This window comes from Miniopterus natalensis, chromosome 4 (assembly GCF_054644295.1).
Source record: "Miniopterus natalensis isolate mMinNat1 chromosome 4, mMinNat1.hap1, whole genome shotgun sequence".
Lineage (NCBI taxonomy): Eukaryota > Metazoa > Chordata > Mammalia > Chiroptera > Miniopteridae > Miniopterus > Miniopterus natalensis.
The window spans coordinates 40,966,968-40,989,536 of record NC_142084.1 but is presented as its reverse complement, the minus strand read 5'-3'; the positions used below and the strand labels follow the sequence as shown (position 1 = coordinate 40,989,536).

General features: G+C 42.6%; 1 protein-coding gene across 2 annotated transcripts in view; it reads right to left on the bottom strand.

Annotated features, from left to right (window-relative positions):
- Window positions 1-20,562, bottom strand: part of ARHGAP10 (Rho GTPase activating protein 10) — a 249,936-nt gene extending 229,374 nt beyond the window's left edge. Inside the window, exon 1 of one of the 2 annotated variants that reach the window (XM_016206885.2) lies at window positions 20,263-20,562. In XM_016206885.2, the coding sequence (XP_016062371.2) occupies window positions 20,263-20,416 (154 nt within the window). In that variant the 5' untranslated portion in view covers window positions 20,417-20,562. The remainder of the gene's footprint in view (window positions 1-20,262) is intronic. The other variant, XM_087816505.1, reaches the window with a different exon arrangement.
- Window positions 20,563-22,569: the final 2,007 nt, after the last annotated feature.

Sequence of the window (22,569 nt, the reverse complement as noted above, 5' to 3'; positions counted from 1 at the left end):
GGGAACTTCTAGGGGAGAATATGGGGAAATAATAAAGACTTAAAAGGAACCCAGTCTGAAAGAAGAATGAATACAAATGAATTAGGGTAGGGAAGGAGTGACAGGGTTCAAAACAAAAGGGGAAAATGGGAGGGGTCAAAATGAGAAAAGTCTGAAGTCAGCGACAAAGAATGTCTGGGCATCTTGAAAGAGTGAGTCCCTGAGAAGGCCAAGCATGGACTTGGGGACAAACCATGAACCTTTCATGTTGAAGGGCCAGCCGAAGCCTCATGAGAGCTGGATTCAACTCCCAGCCCTGCCAAGTGGAAACCTGATGAATCTGGACAGACTACTTACTTCAGCCCTTGAGTTCTGCATATCATCTTCTACAGAATTTCTGTGCTAGCTAGACAGGCACTGGGACCTGACATACTTCCCTCCTGCAGTTCTTGTAATAACCCAAAGAGCTAAGCAAGCAAACTAAGCTTTTAGAAAATGGTCAGCCTCTACAAATGGGCCGCTGAGCACTTGAAATGTGCTCTCGATGGCTACGTACTGTGAGCATAAAATGCACACTGGATTCCAAAGATTCCGTTTGAAAAAACTGCAAAATAACTCACAAATAATTTTATATTGATTATACTTTTTAAGCTGAAATAACATTTTTGATATACTGAATTAAATAAAATATATTATTAAAATGAATGTCTCTTACTTTTTTTAATGCAGTTACTAGAAATGTTCAAATTATGTATATAACTGGCTTACATTAGATCTTTAGTGGATAGCAATGACCTACACTTTGAATCATAAGTTTGCTCCACCAGTTACCTTCTTGGGGCAAGTTATTCCACCTCTGACTTCAGTTTCTATATGAGTAAAATGGAGATAACAGCTCTTAGATGAAATAATGTACAGAGTTCTTAACACAATACAGTACGAGTAACTGTAAGCTTCACATATTAATATTCATTCATTCAACAAACATCTGAGTACCTACCATGTGCTAGACACTACAAGACAAAAACCCTGTCTCCATAAAGCTTACATTCTGAGAAAAACAGACAATAATTAAAGTAGATACATACCAATACAGAAGACATGGATAAGTGCTTGGCGTGTACAATAGGCAGGCAAGGGGGAGAAAGAATGGGGGAGGGGTGCAAATTGAAACATCGAGGTCAGAAAAGGCCTAGCTGTGAACAGCACTATTATCAGCATCAGAAAGTAGGAGCCCAAGAGATACAGGATTTCTTTTTTGGGGTGAGGAAAATGTTCTAAAATTGACTGTGGTGATGGCTGCACATAGCTGTGAACATACTTAAAACCCACTGAATTATACTCTTTAAATGGGTGAATCGTATGGTGGGTGAATTATACTTCAATAAATCTGTTTAAAAAAAGTGCCCCCCCCCCCAAAAAAAAAAGTATTGGCCAAAGTTTTATTCATATGTAACTGCACCACATTCTTTGTAAGGTGAGGTGGAAAAAAGTTCCTTTCAATAAAGAAATGATTATAAAACACAAAGGAAGCTATGGCACATGTGCAAGTTTCCTCCTTATATTGTGCCTGCCCCTCACTCAGCCTGCCCTTCTGCTTCCAGGCCCTGGACAGGGGCTATCTTGGGAAAACCTGTTCTATGTCACAAGTTACAGATACCTGGACAGCGACAGGCACCAGATCCAAGAGCAGCCGACAGATGGGCTGACCAGTGACCTCCCCAGAGCTGGACCAGACAGACTCTCTCCTAAACACGGAGCAATGCCTATGATGCAGATTTTTCCTTTCTTTCTTTCTGCCTTTTCTCCTTGCAAGGGGTGGGGTGTAATAGCTAAGCCATCTTGCAAGGATGAGGGAAAGGCCAAGAAACAGAGAATCCTCAGCCTCGGCAACCAGCCAGCAACCACCTCCTGTGTGACTTATTATGTGAGAAAAAAAACTCACTAACTTGGTCAAGGTCTGTGAACTGGCTTTTCTGTTACATGCAGCCAGTTGTTGCTGGTGCATTGCTCCTCAGCACAGAAGTGGGATAAGTACTTCCATATAAACCAAGGACAACATACACACAGAACAGCCCCAGAGGCTCACTCACCATGTACTTACTACCTACACACCCACACCCAAGCACGCACACCCCTGCCTTCTGTAGTGGCAGCACAGCTTCTAAAAGGGACAAATAGAAAAGTGTCACCTACACAATATAAGGACAAGAGAAAGGCAAGAGGGAGGTATCTATTTACTGTTTTTATAAGGGCAAAAGTAAAGTTATTCCCTAAAAAATACACAATCAGCAGCTTACCAAAGAAAAGGCAATGGCAGTAATGTTTTCAAAAAGAGCCCTGTCTTTTTTTCTTGATGACATGGTACTGATATTCCTATAGCGAGAGTCCCTTCCTGTTTACAGTCCAGTGGGACAGAATGCCGGGCAGTAATTTTCAAGGACAGATTAAATGGGAAGCGATACCATGAACACAGAACGTCCAGGCTGAGTTTATCACAAGGACTGGTTATGTAAGAAAAATGTAATAAGGAAAACCATGACATTGTGTTCTTCTTAAAATAACAAGTACTTCTCACATCACAGCTTTGGTTGTGCTTAAATAATATGTTTGCTTGTATTTTCTCATTACTGCTTGTGAATTCTTTTAAAGCCATCATTTTGAAAGGATTTTAGTATTCCTTCAGGGACCGTGCCGTATTATAAATCTAATTTTAAAAATATACAACCTAATAGTATAGCAAAATCCGTTTTTATTTGTCTCTTGTTATTTTTCTTTATGTGAAGCAAATTAGACATGAATACCCTACCTTGACGCATGTGTAACTGTGAAAATTCACTCATACTATTTAACTCTATATGGAGACAGATTTTAAAAATTTGTGTACAACTTTCAGCATATTAAACAGAAACTATCACTAAGGAATGACAATAGAAAGCCAACCAAAAGAAATAAACTACTCACTTACAACCACCGCTCTGGGTTTTTCCTTCCATCCAGAGGCAGTTTGGGGTCCTTAGAAGGATCTGAATGCATCCCCAACTTGCCTTAACTCCTCCTGGGTCTGTCTTCATGCTCCGAAGGCTTGTCAACTCAACTGAGGCCAAAACAACTTTCTAACCAGACTGCAGCCACTTTCCCCTCCTGGGCCTTATGACTTTGGTTATTTTCATCAGTACAATAGTACTCAGCAGGGATGTACTAGAGGAGCTGGGATAGCTAATGGACAAGTGGTACAAAGTTACATAAGGCCCTTTCTGCCTTGCATCAGTGGCTCAGGAACAGGACAGGAAGCAAAGGCCTCCGATTCTCACATTTTTACCTGCTTCTTTCCTGGTATCACCCAACCTCTCACGATTTGAAAGACTTCCAACTTCCTACATTCCAGGGGCCACTCGGGCATTTGCTCAGCAAGTGTCAATCCAACACCTATGAGGCCAAGCACTGCTGTAGGCACCAGTGGGGGACTAAAAACAGACTCTGCCCTAGAGGGGCTGAGAGTCTACTGGGCTCTGCAATGTGAGCAAGGTGAGCGGCATCAAGGTCTTTAGGAATGTTCACTCTTTTTTTTTTTTTAATATATCTTTATTGATCTCAGAGAGAGGAAAGGAGGAGGAGAGAGATAGAAACATCAATGATGAGAAAGTCATTGATCGAGCCTGCAACCCAGGCATGTGCCCTGACCGGGAATCGAACCTATGTGCCCTCAAGATCATTACCAATTACGTTACTTTTTAAATTCTGCTTTGGTTTAAAGGCAAACAGTGATTTTTGTGATTTTTTTGTAATACAAGTAGAATAATATAATCCAGATTATCTGAAAACGACTTCTTTTCCTGTGACTTTTCATAGCTTACAAAAAGTTTCTATCACTTCATGGAAAATTTAAAAAGCTTTACAGACTTAACCCTCCCCTCCCTTGTGCCTTTACACAAGATAATGTGGCAAACCCGATTTGTGAAATACTATCAATGGTGATAACGAAGGAGCATCTAGAACACTTAGGGCTTCAGAGACAGTGTGTAACTGGCAGAGGCCTTGGGCAAGTAACCACCTACCGAAACCCAGGTTCCTAAGTGGCTACAAGAGTAACTACCAAATAGGGCTGTTGTCACAGAAGTAAATGCTAACTCATCTGAAAGGCTTGCACATTTACACAGTAAGTGCTACAAAAAAAAAAATTTAAAACACCTTTTTACATGTTACTGCTACTACAACCAACACCATTATTATGATTATTTCTAGTAAGCTTATAAATTTGTTTTCATACATTTCAGAAAACTTCTACCAAGAGATAAACATACATAGATTATCAGGTCAATTAAAATAAAATCTAACATTTCTAATTTAAGATGATCTACTTATTACTGTTTTAAATTGAAGATATTTTATATGCACCTTCATTTAAACAAATTCAACATGTAAAAATGGACATTCACATGCACACAAAAAAAAATAAGCTGTGAAATTACAATTCACTTTAAAGGACACACTATCCCTCTTACATAATAAACGTGGTTTACTTATATCTAAACTATGATTAGATTTTACACACACACACACACACACACACACACACACTGGAAGCCCACAGAGCTCAATGCATATTAATTCCATTCCCTTCTATTCTAACTTTTCTTCCTAATATAAACTCTGAGTTTGGGTATCCATTCATTAAACAGATACCACAATCCAGCACCCTTCATTCTAAGGTGTCCCTTCAACACCTTTCAAAGGTCAAATGCACACTAATGCACTAGCTTCCACCATGAAACCAATCTTCCAGGCCTTTCTATTCTGCTCTCACTGTCATACATTAAACTGAGGAAGCCCAGTCACTCAAAACTACACTTTCACCTTTAAAACTTCTGGAACAGAAAACTTCAAAGTCACAAAATTTGAAGGTCTTTACAAACTTGCCTCTCTTTGTTCTCTGGACAAAGAAGCACTTTTTCAAACCTTTTTGTTCTGTGATTGTCAAGATAAATCAGTCCTACAGACACTGCCAGAAAGCACTGAACCATCTCACAGCAAACAAAAAACTGTTAACTGTGGTTAGGTGATACATCCTGTTTCTGGATGTATGACTGTTCATCAACAGGCTGCTCTGCATGGCATTACAAGCCTTTTAGAGGATATCAATGAAGACATAGCAGTCAATTCTAAAACATTTCAGAATTCACATCGTATTTTATTTAACCATCTCAGTTCCCCTAAGACTATCAATGAAAATACTCCAATAGGTCCACTTACCTACGTTCAAATCCTTCCTTTAGAAACTATCCGGCATGCCCAATAAAATGCACTAAGAAAATATTTCCAGAGACGAGCACACAATTTTAGAAAACTATAACTTCTTTAGATAACTTTTTGGGATGCTTACAAAATTTCTCAATTGATTTCAATTTTAAAATTAAAACAGGAATATATAAAATTAGAAAGAAAGAAAAAAAACAGCTCTAAGTTTGGTTCAAGAATAGTTTCCTTTGACCACCTCAATAAAGAAATTTGTATAAAATAATACTTTCAAAGTTACTTTTGTTTTAGCAAAGCTATAAATTTTTCCATATATTCATTATCTATATTTTTCCTCACATGTAAATATTCTACCATTTCCTTGAGGTTTATCACTATGCAATTTTAAAATAAATAACAGATTTTAAAATATTCTATTTTCCAATTCAAGTTACAATAAGTTAACTGTGCATTGAGGAAGTCGTACTGAGTGGGAGAGCCAATATATTTATTTCCATATCTTACATAGTATAAAGCTTTTAAGTCTTCAAACTCATTCTTACAAAAAGAAAGCACTGTTATTACAAAAAGAAAAAAAATTGAAAAATAACAATGATAATCAGAAGAAACACTCAAAAAAAGAATAGTTTTCTTTGTTTAAAAGGATAAAGAATGTAAAATTACTCAATCTATTCTGTCAGTCACCTGAAAGCTTTTCTCAACAATACTCTCTCCAAAACTAAACAGGAGCACTGTCAGTGTCAGAAATTTAAAGTAAGCCAGCAAACCACTATTTAATTTTTTAAGTATTTTCTTGGCCTATAACAAGTTAAAAATGTTATAAATATTAACAATTTAAGCATTTTCCACAATGATCAATAAAATGCCGTAGTCACTCCATACTTCACAGGTCAAATACGGTAAGGCACACACACTAATCAACACATATTGAGAACCTTGACCTTGTACCCAGGCAAGTTGCACAGACCACAGTCTTTATTTCCACCCTCCCATCTCTCCCACCCTTCTCTATTTTGGTTAAAATTAACCAACTAAGCAATGGAAGAACATAGAAGGCATGGTTATTTTGACTTGCTATGTTCACAGAGCCTCATTTGCCATGCAAAGCCCTAGGCCCAGACAAACAGTCAAGTCACTTCCAAAAACGCAAGTTCTCTCGCATACGGGATATCATCTTTTTTCTATGTTCTGCACATCTCTTTGTGTTGGGCCTTGATATTCCGTTGAAGACGACAATCACCTGCCGCCTGCTTCCTCACCCTAGTGGTTGGCGCATCACCAGGCTGGCTGAAGTACACCACCTGCCATGTCTCAGTGGTCCAGGCTGGCTAAGTAACCTGGGACGGACGGGCCATTTAGGGAGGGCAACCACACGTCCAGGTTCATGCTGGGCAATCCCAGCTTATGCCTGTTGTCCTGGCATAATTTTACTCTCAAAAGTATCCTGATTTAGACTATATGGTCTCCCTATCTCTAAAGCAGGGTTTCTTAACTTCAACACAATGAACACATGGAGCTGGCTCGCTCTCTGTTGTAGGGAGGCTGTCCTGAGCATTGTAGGATGTTTAGCAGCATCGCTGGCGTCTACCCACTAGATGCCAGGAGCACCTCCCAATTATGACAACCAAAAATGTTTTCAGGGCGTCAAAATCATCTATTTGAGAGCAACAGCTCTAAGGAAAAGGAGTTGCTCTCCTCTACAATGCTCAGAATAAAAAACACATGAACCTTCAACTATTGCCATCATGGAAAGAATAGCAAGCTGAGGGTCAAAGCAATTCAGAGAAACGCAGAAAAAGACCTAATGACAGTGTTTGAATCCTTGGGTTCCGGTGCACGTAAAACAAGCCCCCTTCCTCAGACTTCACCCAGAGGGCTGAAAAATTCCCTCCTTTTGCTTCAACTAGTTTTGGTTGGGTTTCTCTCACTTGTGACTGAAGGAAATGAATAAGTATCTGTAATATGTTTTATGCCAAAAATTTAACCAAGGAAAAAGAGGGGTGTTCAGATTAATTTTGAACCCTAGCCTATGGTTTCCACAAAAACAGGCTATCAACTCTGGCTCCAGGGTCAAAAACCATGAACTTCTCCACTGAAGTCCTGAATCCCTCCCTTTGAAGAACCTGAGAGCCTCCTCACTTCACCTCCTGGAAGGCACACTGTGCGCCTGCAGTCGGTACGGCCAGGCCCAAAGGGAAGAGGAGGGCTGTCTGTACACCGCTGCGCTCGCAGGCTTACATCTTTCTTAAGAATGTCTTTCCTTTAGCAATCGTTTCTTAAACTGAACCTGTTCACTTAGCTGAAAATGGGAGGAAAAGCTATTTCTAGATCACAAACAATTACCACACTTTTAACTCTTCTGGGTTTTCTTCTCTCAGACAGAAAGGCAGAAAGTTGAATTTTCCCAGATGTTGCTGGAAGCATTTTCTTCTCTGTGGAATCCAAAGAGAACCAGCTCGATTCCACTGAGATAAAACACAAAAATCAGCAGTGTCTTCCAGTGAAAAAGAAAAAAAAAAATGTTTTGGTTTAACACATTTTTTAAAACCAAGATTAAGTAGTATTTAAATGACGTACTCAACTTTAAGAGCCAGCAGAATAAAAAGTCTGAGAAAAAGTTATTTCTTGGTGCTTTGAGGGTTGTTTACCCAGACATTTTACTCCTATTTTTTCTCCCCTTCCCCCCATTACCTCTTCTTATTAATAGTTTAACATCTATATTCCATCCCACCCAGTTCAAACCTACTATAACACAACTCTTACAAGTCACATATTATTCATTAACCAGAAAAAAAAATGTGTTTGGGAAGAAATTAAAACAATTACTGAAAACTATCTTGCCTCTAAAATGCACCCATTAGTAACTGACTCAATGTCCTGAAACAAATTTACAAATCTGCCTGGGTGTGCACCCATCATTTCCACCCCTTCTGTTATTTAAATAGATGAAAGGTGTTTTCTCCCATCCCCTGGAATCTGAATCTCATATTTTTCTATATTCAGAACCACTTTCTACTCTGGAATATTCCCTGAATCATTGCTCTCCTCTCTACTAGATACTTTCTTTGTCTGATTCAAATCTCACCCATGAACCAATGATTTGGGAGAGCTATCCGTACACCAAAGGCTTATGTCTTTCCCTCAAAATGTCTTCTCAACCCTCGGCCACTGGGCTCCCATCCCTGCTGTACCACAAACTACTCTCCCAGCTATTGCCAAGGACAGTCTTGCTAATGCAATGTCACCTGGAGTTATCATACTTGACCTCCGTAGCATAACCTTGTCTGCCCCCTCGTACTTTCTGGAACATTCTTTGTCCTTGGCTTGTGCAATCCCCTCCCAGTATTCCACCTTTCTCTGTCAGCGGCTACTGCTCTCAAATACCCTTCTCAAGCTCTTCTTCTACACTCTCCTTAAAAGCTGGTGTTCCTCAGGACTTCCCCTAAGCCACCCTGCCTTCTCTGTCTACGTTCTCTCTCTGGGCAGGTTTACTATCGAGTTACATGGTATCAATTCCTATTTGTATGCTGTGTCCCCAGAATCTTCACATTTCTCTAGCTCTGCTACCTATTCCTAAAATACACGCTCATAAAAGAAACACACTATGCCCATTGGATATCTCAGCCTCAACATATTCAAAACCAAAAATGTACCCTCTCTCCCCCACAAAACCTATTCCTCTAGCTAGACTACCTTGGTCAACAGCACTCAGCTGCCCAAGACTGGAGCTGAGGAATCATCTCAGATGCCTCCTTCCTCGGCCCCCACACCCAATCACCTGACAAAGCCTGCAGCCCCTAAATCCTGACTCCTCCAGAACCTGCCTCTCCTGCCACCAAAGTCTGGCCTAGGTGACTGACCTCCAGTCCTGCTTTCCTCAAATCCATTCTCAAACAGCAACCTGAGAAACATTTCTAATGTATAACTCAAATGATGCCAAGCCCATGCTCAAAATGTTTCAATCACTTCCTGCTGTCCTCAGAATGAAGTCTGCCTTAACCTGCTTCACCAGGCCCGTCCCAACCCTGCCCCTGCCCCTCTGTAGCCACCCATTCTTCCCGATCTGCACTGGCTCCCTGCCCCACTCCCCAACCCCCCTGAGCTCTTCTTCCTCTACAGCTCATGCTCTCTGGCCTCCAGGCCACATTTCCCTGTGCTAAGAGAATTCTTCCCTACCCTCAGCATGAAACGCTCCTACGCCTTCCTTTTGGTTTCAGCTTAGGAGTTACTACTTCCTTGAAGTCTTCTTTGACCTCTTAACATAGGTAGTCCTGTTAACTATGGCCAAGCAATCCCAACAATGTGAATAACATCGCTTGTTTAATTGATCTTCTGTCTCCCCCACCATTACTCTAAATTCTGCAAAGACACAGGGTCGCTATGCACTGTTAAACCTCTAGCAACTAGTCCACAATAGGTGGGATTCAATCACCTGGAATGACACTTCTCCCCCATTGTCATAAATGACATCATTATAGTGAGGACAGAACAGATTTTTAAATTTGTTTCTATACTTAGCAAACACATATAGGGTTCACTATGGTTCAGACCATTTTCTAAGTGCTCTCCAAATAATTAACAATTTAATGTTAGCAACATTAAGGGAGATGAAATCAGTATCCACATTTTACGGAACAGGAAATCAAGGCACAGAGAAATTAAGCAAATGACCCAAGGTCACAGTACATAAATCTAACTTCAAAGCCCATGGTTTTTAATGTCTTCACGGTGCTGCCTTTGACCTGCGTTTCACAAAAGAAAAACAATACTACTCGTCAGAGTGACAAAAGTACTATCTGCCAGATTCTCAGATAAACCTAATGACATGTCAGTGTCCCACTGCCTTGTACTTTTTTGGCTTTGTCCCCAACACTTACAAGCAAAGTTCTTCAGTAATATGCTGGACCACGACACATGACTACAGATGTTTTCTCCTATTTAATAAATAAGAGGCCTATATTCGGTCCCGTGCTTCAAAATACTGTAAGCTTAAAAGAGAGAAAGAATGTGCTCGCAGGCTATTTCTACTGTCACTACTGGTAAAGCTGTAACTGTGCTCAAGTTCAACAAAGGAAGTTAGGAAAGCATTCTAAGAAAAAAGAAGAGGCTCCTCCTCCAGCCCCTCCTCCTGCCCCGCCTCCTATGGGCCAAGCAGAGTTCTAAGATCTTTCAATATGTAACATGAGGAATAAATAACATCACCCCATAAGGTATCTTACTATCTACGTTTTACTAATAAAGAAACAGAAAGTTAGGCACTGAAGGTTTAAGCAACTTGCCCAAGGCCTACTGGGCTATTAAGTAGTAGATCCAACTTTATAGTCAGAGATAAAAGCATTCTTTTTTTTTTTTTTTTAAGAGTATGAAGCACCCTGTATTCAGACCTGAGGTGACACTACTTTGGCCCAACTGACTTCCTCCAGCCACATGCCTCCCCATGACTCACTATTAGATGGTGCTGGAAGGCAGACGGGGCCTGTGGGTGAACAAGTCAACAAGGAAGGAGAGCGCACACTCAGCGTTGAAATATTAAGCGGCAGGGAATTAACATCTTCCTCAGGAAACTCGGGGAGGAAATTCTAGTTCAACCTGGGAGGCAGGCCCAGCAGTGGGAGCGTCGCAGGTGTGATTCCTGGGGATCTTGAAGCTCAGAGAGATGCCTGCCCTAAGAATGGAAAGCATCAGGGGTTTTTCAGTGTGTGTGTGTGCCTGTTTGTTTAAAGAGGAGGATGTCAAGGCCTTCTCATTACAAAAGCATCCCCTTGGCTAGTCTATAAATTATGCTCCTGTATTAGGATAAGCAAGTAAAGCAGGCTGTGGTTCCTGTTTGCTTTGAGGCCTATCACAAAATACCGACCAATCCCTGCCTAAAAATCATGTTCATCCGACCTAACTAGACTGACAGTACTTAACGCACACTGTGTTTGTAAATACAAACATCATTTTTTCTCTGCCTACTATTACTAAAGTCTAGCTTCAATACAGCAAAAAAGCTTTTAAAGATTTTGTTGTTGTTGTTCATGAGTCAGAACAGTTATTTTTTACAATCCTGAAATTTAAACTGGCTTGCTCTGATGATCCACACTATGCTTATAACTTAAAAATATTTTTAAAAATATTATTAAATGTCTTCAAAATTCATGGATTCATTATTTATAAATTGGTGTCAAAGCTAGTGTTTTGAATTTTATAAAATTAATTAAGGCTTTTCTACTGAATAAATTCTCTAAATATATTGTTTCATACCAAAAAAATGCATGGATATAAGGTACTTCGTAGAACTCTCATGTTATTTACATAACATCAATTAACAAAGTCTTTTTAAAAGCCACTTGCAGAAAAAAAGAGTTTGAACTAAATTAAACAGAGCCACACATATCCATATGTATGAATCTCATAAATATGATGTTGAGGGGAAAAAGTAGTTGCAGAACACAAAGTATGAAACCACTATATAAGTCTAAAAACATGCAAAATGTACTATTCTTTAGGGATGTGTTCAGATGAATTAAAATGCCTGGGAATAGTAAACACCAGATTTGAGATACTTGCTACTGGAGAAGCTTTTATTTCTTAAATTGAGAGGCAAATACAGAGATGTCTATAATGAGATTCTTAATATCTTTTTATATCTCTAAAATATCTCACAAACTTTTAAAGGGAAAAAGCCTAATACTAAAATATGAGAACAAAATTAAAATTTACTGAAGGGTGAATGGTGAGGAAAAGGGGTCTAAAAGAAGGACAGAGGTGGACATAAGGGACAGAAAGACTGAGTGGAAGGAAGCTCAGTCTTTTTTTTTTTTCACGTGCAGGTCTGTATCTAGTAAGCGGCGCTAAATCAACCCAGTCTCTGATGTTTATACTATACAAGTTAGCCATTAGTTTTATTTACAATAATCATCCCAGGGAGCCTTAAAATTCCTATTATAAATCATGGCCATTGTGCAGAGCTTATTATAAGAACAGTCTCATAACTAGATCATGAAATGTACACACACTCCTGATAACCAGGATTTATCATAACTTCCCCTAACAGAAGACCGCAGTTACACCCCTTTATGGAGACAGCTTATAATTGTGGTTAAGGGTTTTGGAGTCAGACAAATGTGGGTTGACATTCCAGCTCCACCACTGACAAATTGAGTGATCTGGACAAGCTATTAGTCTCTCTAAATTCAGTATCCTAATCTCCAAAATGGTGTAAATAGTAACATACTTCACCAAGTAAGTCTTCATGTTAAATAATATAATGCCTGCCGTGAATTTAACACAAAGTAAAGCAAACAGTAAATGCTTAATAAAAGTTAGCTACTATTATTAAAATTATTTAAATTATACACACCTTAAATAATATAAAACACTTTTCAGATGTAGTCTGGAATCACCTATTTGTCTCCAGAATGAAATTTCACTGAAAGGAACCTAGTAAAACATCCAAGACATCCTTAATCAGTTTTATAATCTAGAAATGTCTAAACACTCTTCTGCAAATCCTGAGATAAAGCCAACTTTTCTTTAAACAAGATGTAGACAGTCAAAGGCAACTTAAGACAACACAGAATTTCAAATGAGTATTTTCATAGCTATGTTTCTAACATCAAACTAAAACACCTACGGAAGACACCATGTGTTATTAACCATGGTCCAACGTAAACAGTTCACCTATTCACTGCCACATAGTCAGCAATCTCTTAAAGCATGATTTATAGCAACTTGCAGACTATCCGATAGTTTTATATTTGCCTCTCTTACGATGCAAAAAAAAAACCCCACAAAATCATATGGCTATTAGAGCCACAGAGGTTTCAGAACAGCTTCCTTAGGAATTTGTCCTGGGGACTTTAATGATTCTTTTGTAGAGAACAGGATTACCTAATAGCTCTTCAGAATACCCACCCCTCTTTCAGATGTCTCTGATTCTTTTGTAGAGAACAGGATTACCTAATAGCTCTTCAGAATACCCACCCCTCTTTCAGATGTCTCTGGCCGCTTTCTTTTTCTCATTGTGGATTTCCCATAGCAAACACAAGCACTGTCTTATTAAGTTGTTAGGGTTTCCTGAATGTTAATCACTATAGTTAATATCCCCCGACAGTACCACTGTAATGTTTAAGCATCTGAAGGCTCCAGTCATTGATGGTGTCATCTCAGGACCTTGAGCAGAGCTCTCTTGGTCATCTCCACTCTTCCTTACCACCCCCTGGAAGAGAGGCCTGCCGCTGAATGCATGAGCCTCCGCGGCAGATGGCTTGCTAGATTTACAACAGCAGCCTTAATGACACCTTCTATTTCCTCTTCAAATCTTTGAGAATCAGAAATAAGTTCTGGAAAATATTTTTCCCAAGATGCTACTTAGCTTTATCAACTTACCTTCAAGATTTTCCAGCATCCTGAACTACATTCAAACCTTAGAATCCTTTCGACAGTTTGACAAGTTTGTCTATCTTCTTCGTCACAGGGAATGATTTGAACAAATATACTCTTAGGGTAAATAAGTACTAAAAGGTTAAATATTAGTCTCTGGGCACAGCACCTATTTTTCAGGCAAGAAAGGGGTCTCAATATTAAAACACATGTAACAATTTAGACAATACATCATAATGATTAAGAGTGCTTATTCTAAATACCTTACATGTATTAACTCATTTCATCCAAGTAGTAACCTTCTATGGTAGAAAGAATAATCATCTCCGTTTTACAGATGACAACACTGATACAGAAAAGCTAAGCAATCTGACCACCACTAGTGAGTGGCTGAGCTACGCTGCGGACCCAGACACACTAATACCTCAGCCTACGATCTTAATCTTCCTTATCATTCTGTCTCATCAGCCATTTTAAAGATTAAACACGCCCCAGCCAGTGTGACTCAGTGGTTGGAGCATCAGCCAGCTGATGGAAGGGTTCAATTCCCAGTCAAAGGCACGTACCTGGGTTGCAGGTTCAATTCCCGGTAGGGGAGTGCAGGAGGCAGCTAATCAATGTTTCTCACACTGATATTTCTCTCTCTCCCTTCTCCCTTCCTCTCTCTCTAAAAATAAAATATGGCCCGGCCGGGTGTGGCTCAGCGGTTGAGCGTCGACCTAGGATCCAGGCGATTGGGGTTCGATTCCCGGTCAGGGCACACGCCCGGGTTGCGGGCTTGATCAATGACTCTCTCATCATTGATGTTTCTCTCTCTCTCTCCCTCTCCTTTCCTTTCTCTGAAATCAATAAAGGTATATTTAAAATTAAAAAAAATAATAAAAATATGTATATATTAAAAAAGGGGGGGGGAAGAATTAAACACAGAAATATCCTCCTCTTCCAAAAGCCAACAATGCTCTCTAGTCCCCCGCAAAAAAAAAATAAGCACAAAGGAGGTGGTCGAAGGAACCTGAGCAGCTGGGAGGACAGGAAAAAGGCAATGTGTCAGAGAGATCCAGGTAACTGACCAGCAAACTAAGCAGTAAAACATTCTAAATAAACATGGCTCCAGCTGCTGGAGGGCTCTAAATAAGAACTACTCTAAACGGAGTCAGGGACCACCTGCATGTGTAAAGTATCTAAAGTTTTTAAGCCTACCTAGGTCCACAGCCCAGCTCCAGTCTGATAGTAATTATTTTTACAGCAAGTCTACATTCATATTGGAGAGCAGGCCCCTGTAGTAAAAACCCAAGCGAGAGTTTAAGACTCTCGGGGGGGGGGGGGGAGGGGGGGGCACAGAGGGGTGTCCATGTGATTTCTTTGGGGCAAAGAATATATATGAGTATGCTTTTCCATTCAGAGAAAAATAATATTTTTTGTTGTCATCAATCCTCACCACAGGATATTTTTTCCACTGATTTTCAGAGAGTAGAAAGGAGGGGGGGAGGGGGGGAGGGGGAGAGGAGAGAGAGAGCAAGAGAGAGAGAAACATTGATGTGAGAGACACATCCATTGGCTGCCTCCTGCTAGCTTCCCAACCCAACCAGGGATCGAACCTGCAACCCAGGGCACAAACCTGCAACTCAGGTATGTACCCTTGACTGGGAATCGAACCCACAACCCATAGGTGCGCAACACTCTACCCACTAAGTCATGCCGGCCAGGGTAAAAAGTTATATTTTTAAATAGCATTTTATTTCTATATCTTTCTAAATTCCACTTAATAGGAACAGCAGCACAAAATTTCCAGTTATACTGCTCCATCAAAATTAGGGTGCTAGGTAGCAGAAAACCCAACTGAAACTGGCTTATGTCATTCAACAAGATACCCACAGGTGGGCTCCAGCACAGAATTCGTGACTCCCACAGTGGCATCAAAAATTAGACTCAGTTACCTCTCTGCTCCACAGTCCTAACTTTGGCTTCACTCAGTCTCATGATGGTGGCAGAGGCGCTAGGCAACACAACCAGACACCAGAGAAAAGTTAAGAACTCTTTTCATGAGACCCCGCACACAAAAGGAAATCTTCCCTGAAGTCTCCAGCAGACTTTCCTCAATGTCTCACTGGCCAGAACTGAGCTACCTCCTCATTTTTAAACTAGTTACTGGCCCAGAGGAGAGGTTTACCACAACTGAGACAGAATTCAGTGATTCTCAACCCCAACTGCAGGTCCTTTTTACAGCTTCCCACGTGATTCTAAAGGTCAGCCACAATTGAGAACCACTGAGTCAGACGAATCAGAATTACTGCTAAACACATATCCCTGAAAAGGTGTAGACCCTTGAACAAAATTTGCATTGTTAGAGAGGAAAAAAATGTTGGCTGGGCGAACAACACAATCTACATGACCACTTTACACCTGTATTTTCAACACTTTCACGCCGTTTTAGTCAATCCTCAAGGCTTTCTGCAGCACTCCCATTTTACAAAAAAGGAAACTGAGGCTCGAGTTGAAGTGAAATTCTTTTAAGTCTTCCAAATTTCCCTAGGTTTCGATGCAAGAGCAACTCAAGAAATTTCTCCAGAAGAAATTACCACATGAACCACTGCTCAGAAACAATAAACACCGAGACAACAAAAGGGAATTTTTATGGTGTCCTGAGGAAAACAAGGCAAAAATCATTAGCATAGCAAAGCCTAAAAGCAGTACTAAAACAAGACTTGGAAGACTTAAATTCTAATCCCCGCTGCCGCTGACCTTCTTCCCGCATCTGTGATAAGAGCAGGCTCACACGTGAGGGGCCCTACACACACACACACACTCTCTCTCATACACACAGCTAGACAATCTAAGTTTACTGAAGAGCATTTTATATACCCGAGTAAATGTTTGTTTTAAAAATATGTATTTGGGGCCCTGGCCAGTGTGACTCAGCGGTTTGGAGCCTTGTCCCATGCAGCAAAGAGGGTGCAGTTTGATTCCCCGTCAGGGCGCATCCCCAGGCTGCAGATTTGATGTCGGTCGGGGCCAGTACGGGAGGCAACCGATCCATCAATGTTTCTCTCTCACAGCGATGTCTCGCTCTCTCGCTCTCTCTCTCATCAATAAATATATCCTCAGGTTAGGGTTAAAAAAAATAATAAAATGTATTTCCTTCTAGCATAGACTATATTCTCTCAAGAATGCCTAATGTAAAATTTGTAAGAGAAGCATACATGGCTTATTGCTGTTTCTGGCAAATATGCCACACGTGTCTACAGATCATAAGCACCTGAAACTACACAGACATCAGTGAAAGGCTTACAAAAGTTTAAACTGTACTGAAAGAAGACACTGGTTATTCTAGGAAAGGAAAGGACTGGGGTGGAAAAAAAGGACTTAAAAAGCCATTTAAACAAAGACTCCATTGAACTGAGAGAATGACCTCCACTCTACCACGTAAGTCAAGGATCCAGGACTCTCCTCTCTGGAGCTCCTCCCTACCGTCACGGCTCTCTCCACCCCACACAGATGTCACACACTCTCTCTCAGCCATCTCTTTCCTACTATGTCTGGCTTCCGCTGGAAACCTCCAGCCATTCTCCACAGGATAAAGTCCCCACTCCCAACCTCGCTTTGGTGGATTTCCATAATCTGAAACTGACCTTTCCATTCAGCCCATCCTGCTCCCGGAAATGAAAATCTCTATTCTAGCCAAACTGATCTCCTTGTCATCCTCAAACGCTGTTGGTGGTCTGGTTTCTTCTCAGCTGTTTCCAATCTAACAAGGTTCTAGTCCTTACTCAAAACACCAAGGAGTTCCCAGACTTCCAGCAAACCTCCACTCTAACCTACAACCAACTCTTATTCCCGGCTTTTATAAAGGTCAGAATATTGACTTGTCACTGAATTGTTAACCTTTTACCCTGTGTGTCTATGTACCCTTTTTTTCTTCAAGAACTTAGCACAATACAGAGAGGACACGTTTCCTAGATCAAACTTTATTCAACTTGAGGACAATGAACTCAATTACCTCTTTTTTTATCTCAATCCCAATATTTGACAAATTGTAGGTGCTAAGTATTTTCTGATTGCTACATAACTGAACTCAGCAGTAAGCCTCCAGGTCCCACAGAACCCCCTCCAATATCTTTACATATCTGTAGAATAATCAAAAGATCAGGAGATCAAAATTACATAAATCCAACAAGTATCTAGTGCATGCAAGAGGCATCTTACAGGGAAATTAAGAACAGAAATCACTTAAACACACAATTCTGAAAATGCACAAAATGCCATGTTTGCAAAAACAATGTAAAACACTCAAAATTTAAGCAGCCTGTCCTAGGTGATTGTTATTCTCGCTGCACCTCCTTCCATACGCCTCACGTCCTTTCTGGACTTCTTGACTCTCAGATGTTATGGGAAGGCTGAACTAGTTAGGCAAATGACTGACATAGGCTGCAATTTCAAATGAACTAATCAAGCAATTTCCAAACACTGCAGAACCTTCCTAATGTCTCTTAGAAGTAGGGCAAGAGAAACTGGGCATAAAAGAATTAAGTGACCTGCCCAACTGTCATGTAGCCAGGCCCTAACAGTGAAGGTGAATTAAACTCAGTTGTCCTGACTTAAGTCCAGTGCTCTTAATCTTCTAGAGGAGCTAGAAGTAAAGTTTAAGGCATGAGCTGGGCAAAGGCAGTGTCTTCCTAAATTGACAAAAGCTTGTAAGCCAAAGCTGTGTTTTTATCACGTTCTGGGAAAGAATTTAAGTTAATTAAACATGATGAGAAAAAGGATACTTTCTGGTTGCTCTCTTAAGCATGATTATAAATTATGTTTCTTATGGTAAAGGTCCAGAATCAAAAGGAATATGATACCAATTTACAAATTCACCAAAGTCTATATTCTGGGCAGGAAGGCTAAGAGTTGCCCCCCCCCCCCCCCCCAAGCACTAGCTGCTGCTGGAACACCAGGCATGTGTCCTGCTTGGCAGAAGAGCTAATATGCAGTCACATAAATAGCTTTCTACCAGTGGCCAAACTGGCTTTGCCATCTGTCTCTCTCCACACCAAAGCCTCTCTCTTCAGCTCCCTAACTCCAGAGGGAGCTTCTACAGCCAGTAAGAGAGAAGGTCCACTCCCCAGCCTGTGACACTGGTTAATACCACACTTCATGGGCACTGTGTGTGTGGGTGTGCACACACACACTGCCCTTCTCCTGGCCTCTGCCTTTCTACACTCACTCCTACATATTTACAGCCCCTCCCTGCTTCCCACCCAACACATACCCAATGCCAAGGCACTGGTCACTGGAGAGCCATCAACCAAACAAGCCCACTAGTCACATGCCCCACACGAAGTGATTCCCTATCCTCATTTTGCAACATCAAAGAGGTCACAGAACCAAAAGGAACCTTGGCCGTTATCCAGAGCAGCTGAGTGACTTGCTTCCAAAATTACAAGGATGGCTCACTAAATTCTTCTCATTAAACTTTACTCCAACTTATTCATTACGCGGATATTTACTGTTCCAGGCACTATGCTGGGGACTTCAGACAGTTTGTTCAGTATGTTTAATCTTCCCTAATGAAAGGGGAGGGGGCAGTGACATGGGGTATTTTTCCTAGAGGTGATGGCTACAAACACACACACAAGGGTCGAACTCCCAAGGCTGGAAAGTACTAAATTGAGAAGTGAGGGAAGAGATAAAGACCTTAACACAGATTGCGAGGCTGGACACTGCCCCCAGCCCCAGCCTGCTGTATGGGCAGGTCTTTTAGAAGACAAAGAGGGCGCAGTCAGAGGCATCCTCAGAACCGGCTATGGGTTACAGGTGTGGTCAGGCTGCCCAGCTTCTCACTGGAGCTAATGCCTCCCCATTAACAGCAGCATCACCAACTCAGTGATCCAGCATGAGTCTCAGCCCACCTCCCTCCTAGAAAGACTCTTCTCAGACACTCAGACACACACACACACACACACACAATTTCTTCTGTGGCCACTTCACTTCCGAGTCTTTCAAAAGATACTGAAGCACCAGGGAGGAAGGCATCCAGCCGGCCGGGGTGGAATCCCCCACTTGCAGACAGCGCTCCCTAGGGCCGGAGGGCAGGCTGGCTGGCTGCTCGCTTCCAAGCCCGTCCGTGACCCCCTCCTCGGCGCAGGAGGAGGGCAGGAATGCGGCCAGGTGGACTTTCTGGTTTGGCACAGTGAAGGACCCAGGACCAGACCGTCCGGGAAGTTCAGAAATTGACAAGGGAAGGGTGCAATTCAACACCCTGCAGGTTTTCAAAGAACCCTCGGGGAAGTTCTTTTGAAAGATCACAAGACAAAACTAGTAAAACTGATGTTTCTGTTTCGTAGGAGGCTGTGAGCAGCTTTACGGTGCCATAAAACCTGCCCGTGGGCTGTCCGGCGGGGAACGCAGCCACCGAGGGGCGCCCGGCTGGGGGTGGCGGGCTCGTGGACGGGTCTCCCACGCATGGCTCCTGGCCCTGGGGTAGGAGCGGGGAAGGGGACTTGCGGCCAGCCGCCTGGGAGTCGAAGAGAAAAGACCCCAGGCCCTCCCGGTCCTGAATGAACCTCAGGTCCTCCGGTCTCCGGCCTCGGGCACGGGACCGCCCGCCTCACCCCGGGAGAGGCTCCTCCCGGCCCCGCCGCGCCCCAGCCCACCCGCGCCCAGGTTCCCGCTTACTTTTGGTCGCCGCGATGAGGTTCTTCCCGTCCTTGATGAGCTCTTTGATGAACTTGTTGGTCCTCTCGAGCTCCGCTTCGTGGGCGCGGACCCTCTCCCTGAACCACGGGCTGTCGAGGTAGCAGTCGCTGAACTCCAGGGGCTGCAGCCCCATGACTGCAGCCGCCCGCGCGCCCGGCCGCCCGCGGCGCGCTACAGCCCGAGCCCGGCCTGCGGCGGCGGCCAGGTGCGCGGCGCGGGCAGGAAGTCCCGGGGAAGCTAGCAGCCCGCGGCGCAGGGCGAGCGCGGCGCCGACATGCCCCTCGGAGCCGAGTCTGGCCGCTCGGAGGATCGCGCCCCGCTCCCGGCAGCCCCGCCGCAGCTCGGGCGCCCACGGCCCCGCCCCGCGCGGCCCCCGCGCCCAGCACCCTCCCCGAGGCGCGAGGCCGCCCCGCCCCGGGCGCCTCCCGGGCCCGCCCCGCTCGCCCCCTTCTTTTCCCTCCGCCTTCTTTCTTCCTCTCCTCCACTCCTCTCCCTTCCCTGCCTTTCCCCGGACGCCTCTTCCTTCTCTTCCCCACGCGCCGTGGCCCCTCCTCTTCCTTCCGAGGCTCCCCGGCCCTGGATTAGAATCTCGTCCCGCGGCTCTCCTCCAGCCCGGGGGCGCGCGCCCCTCCCCTTCGCTCCCGCTCCCCTTTTCGGGGTGATTCACCGTAGGCTCCCCGAGGCAGGGACTCGACCGGGACAAGGAAGGGGAGTCTTCATAGCAGCCTCTAATCCCCCCAGCCGGACGACATGACTCCGAGGTGTAGCTGCTGGGGGAAATGATTGACTCATTTCATTTATCCTGGAACGGACCGTCCCTCAGCTGTAAATGGACTTGCTCTCTTTTCCTCATTCACGTTCCTCCTTCACTTAAAGTAAAATGCATATTAAATCTCCGCTTTAGATTGAAAGCCTTACAAAGGCAGGCAGCGTTTTCTTGGGGGCCGGTAGCATCGGTGATATATTCTGCGTATCCACACCGAAGGACTTGGGAGGGCCGGGGTGGCTAAACCAGTGAAGAGTTGTTTCTGTTGTAGTCAGCAGATTACATTTGCTTGGATAGGTAAGGACGATCTTCATTGTTCTAAAATTAAACACCAGAAAACAAATGCCAGGTGAGGTGTGGTTTTCGAGAGGCGGGTTAATGATCAGATGAGAATTTGTCAGTGCACCTGGAAGAGTTAACTATTCCGTGTGTTCCCTAAAAAAGTTAAACCTTTTTTAGATTACTGAAATTTATACCTAACACAAATCAACTGTTCATTACAGTAACCCTTCACAATGACAACTAACAATTTATTACCCAATTATTATGTGCAAGGCAGACCCACTAGGAACTCTACATACATTTTTACAAGCTCACAACATATGTTTACATATACAGTTTTACTACTAATATTAATATAACCAAGAAACTTCAAAGTGATTTTTCAAAACATTCAGTCTGGGAGCTGTGTAATTAAGAATCTGGACAACATGTTGTAGGAGTGTAACCCTCAGGACCAAGTTAAATAAGCCTCCTACTCAATAAGCTCTTTTGTTACAAAACAGCACAGTGAGTGCCTAACCCAAAGATAAACAGATAAATATTATAACTTTAATGTCCATCCTCCAGAGAGCTCAAAATGTTTTACAAATAACTTTTAGGCAGCTGAAATCTTCAGTCCCCTACTAAAATCAGCAGGGTGGCTGGAGTCTACAGAGAAGAAAATAAAAAAGGCAAATAAAGTGGGGAAGGACTGGAGAACAGAAGGGATATAAACAGTGAGGCCCGGGTACAACAGCCAAACACTGACAGGCAAAAACCTTAACTTTTCCTCATAAGAAAAGGCTGTTGACATTTCCTCTAAGTGTGAAGTATAGGGTTAACATATGAGCCAGCAACTCCACTCCCTAGGTAGATACCCAAGAGATATGAAAACGGAAGTCCACACAAGAACTTGTTCTCAGTAGAGTCCTTCATGATAGCCAAAAAGTGGAATCAACCCAAATGTCCATCAGCTGATGAACAAAATGTGTGTATCCATACAATGGAATATTAATCAACTATAAAAAGGAATGAAATACTGATGCAGGCTAGAACACCTTAAAAACATAATGCTAAGGGAAAGAAACCAGTCACAAAAGACCACATGTATTATTCAGTATGAAATGTCCAGAACAGCGAAATCTGTGGAGACGAAGTAGACTAGTGGTTTCCAGGGGCTGGAGGGTGGTGCAGGGGTAGAGTAAGGGGTTTCTTTGGGGGATGATGAAAATAATTTACACTTAGATTTTGGTAATGGT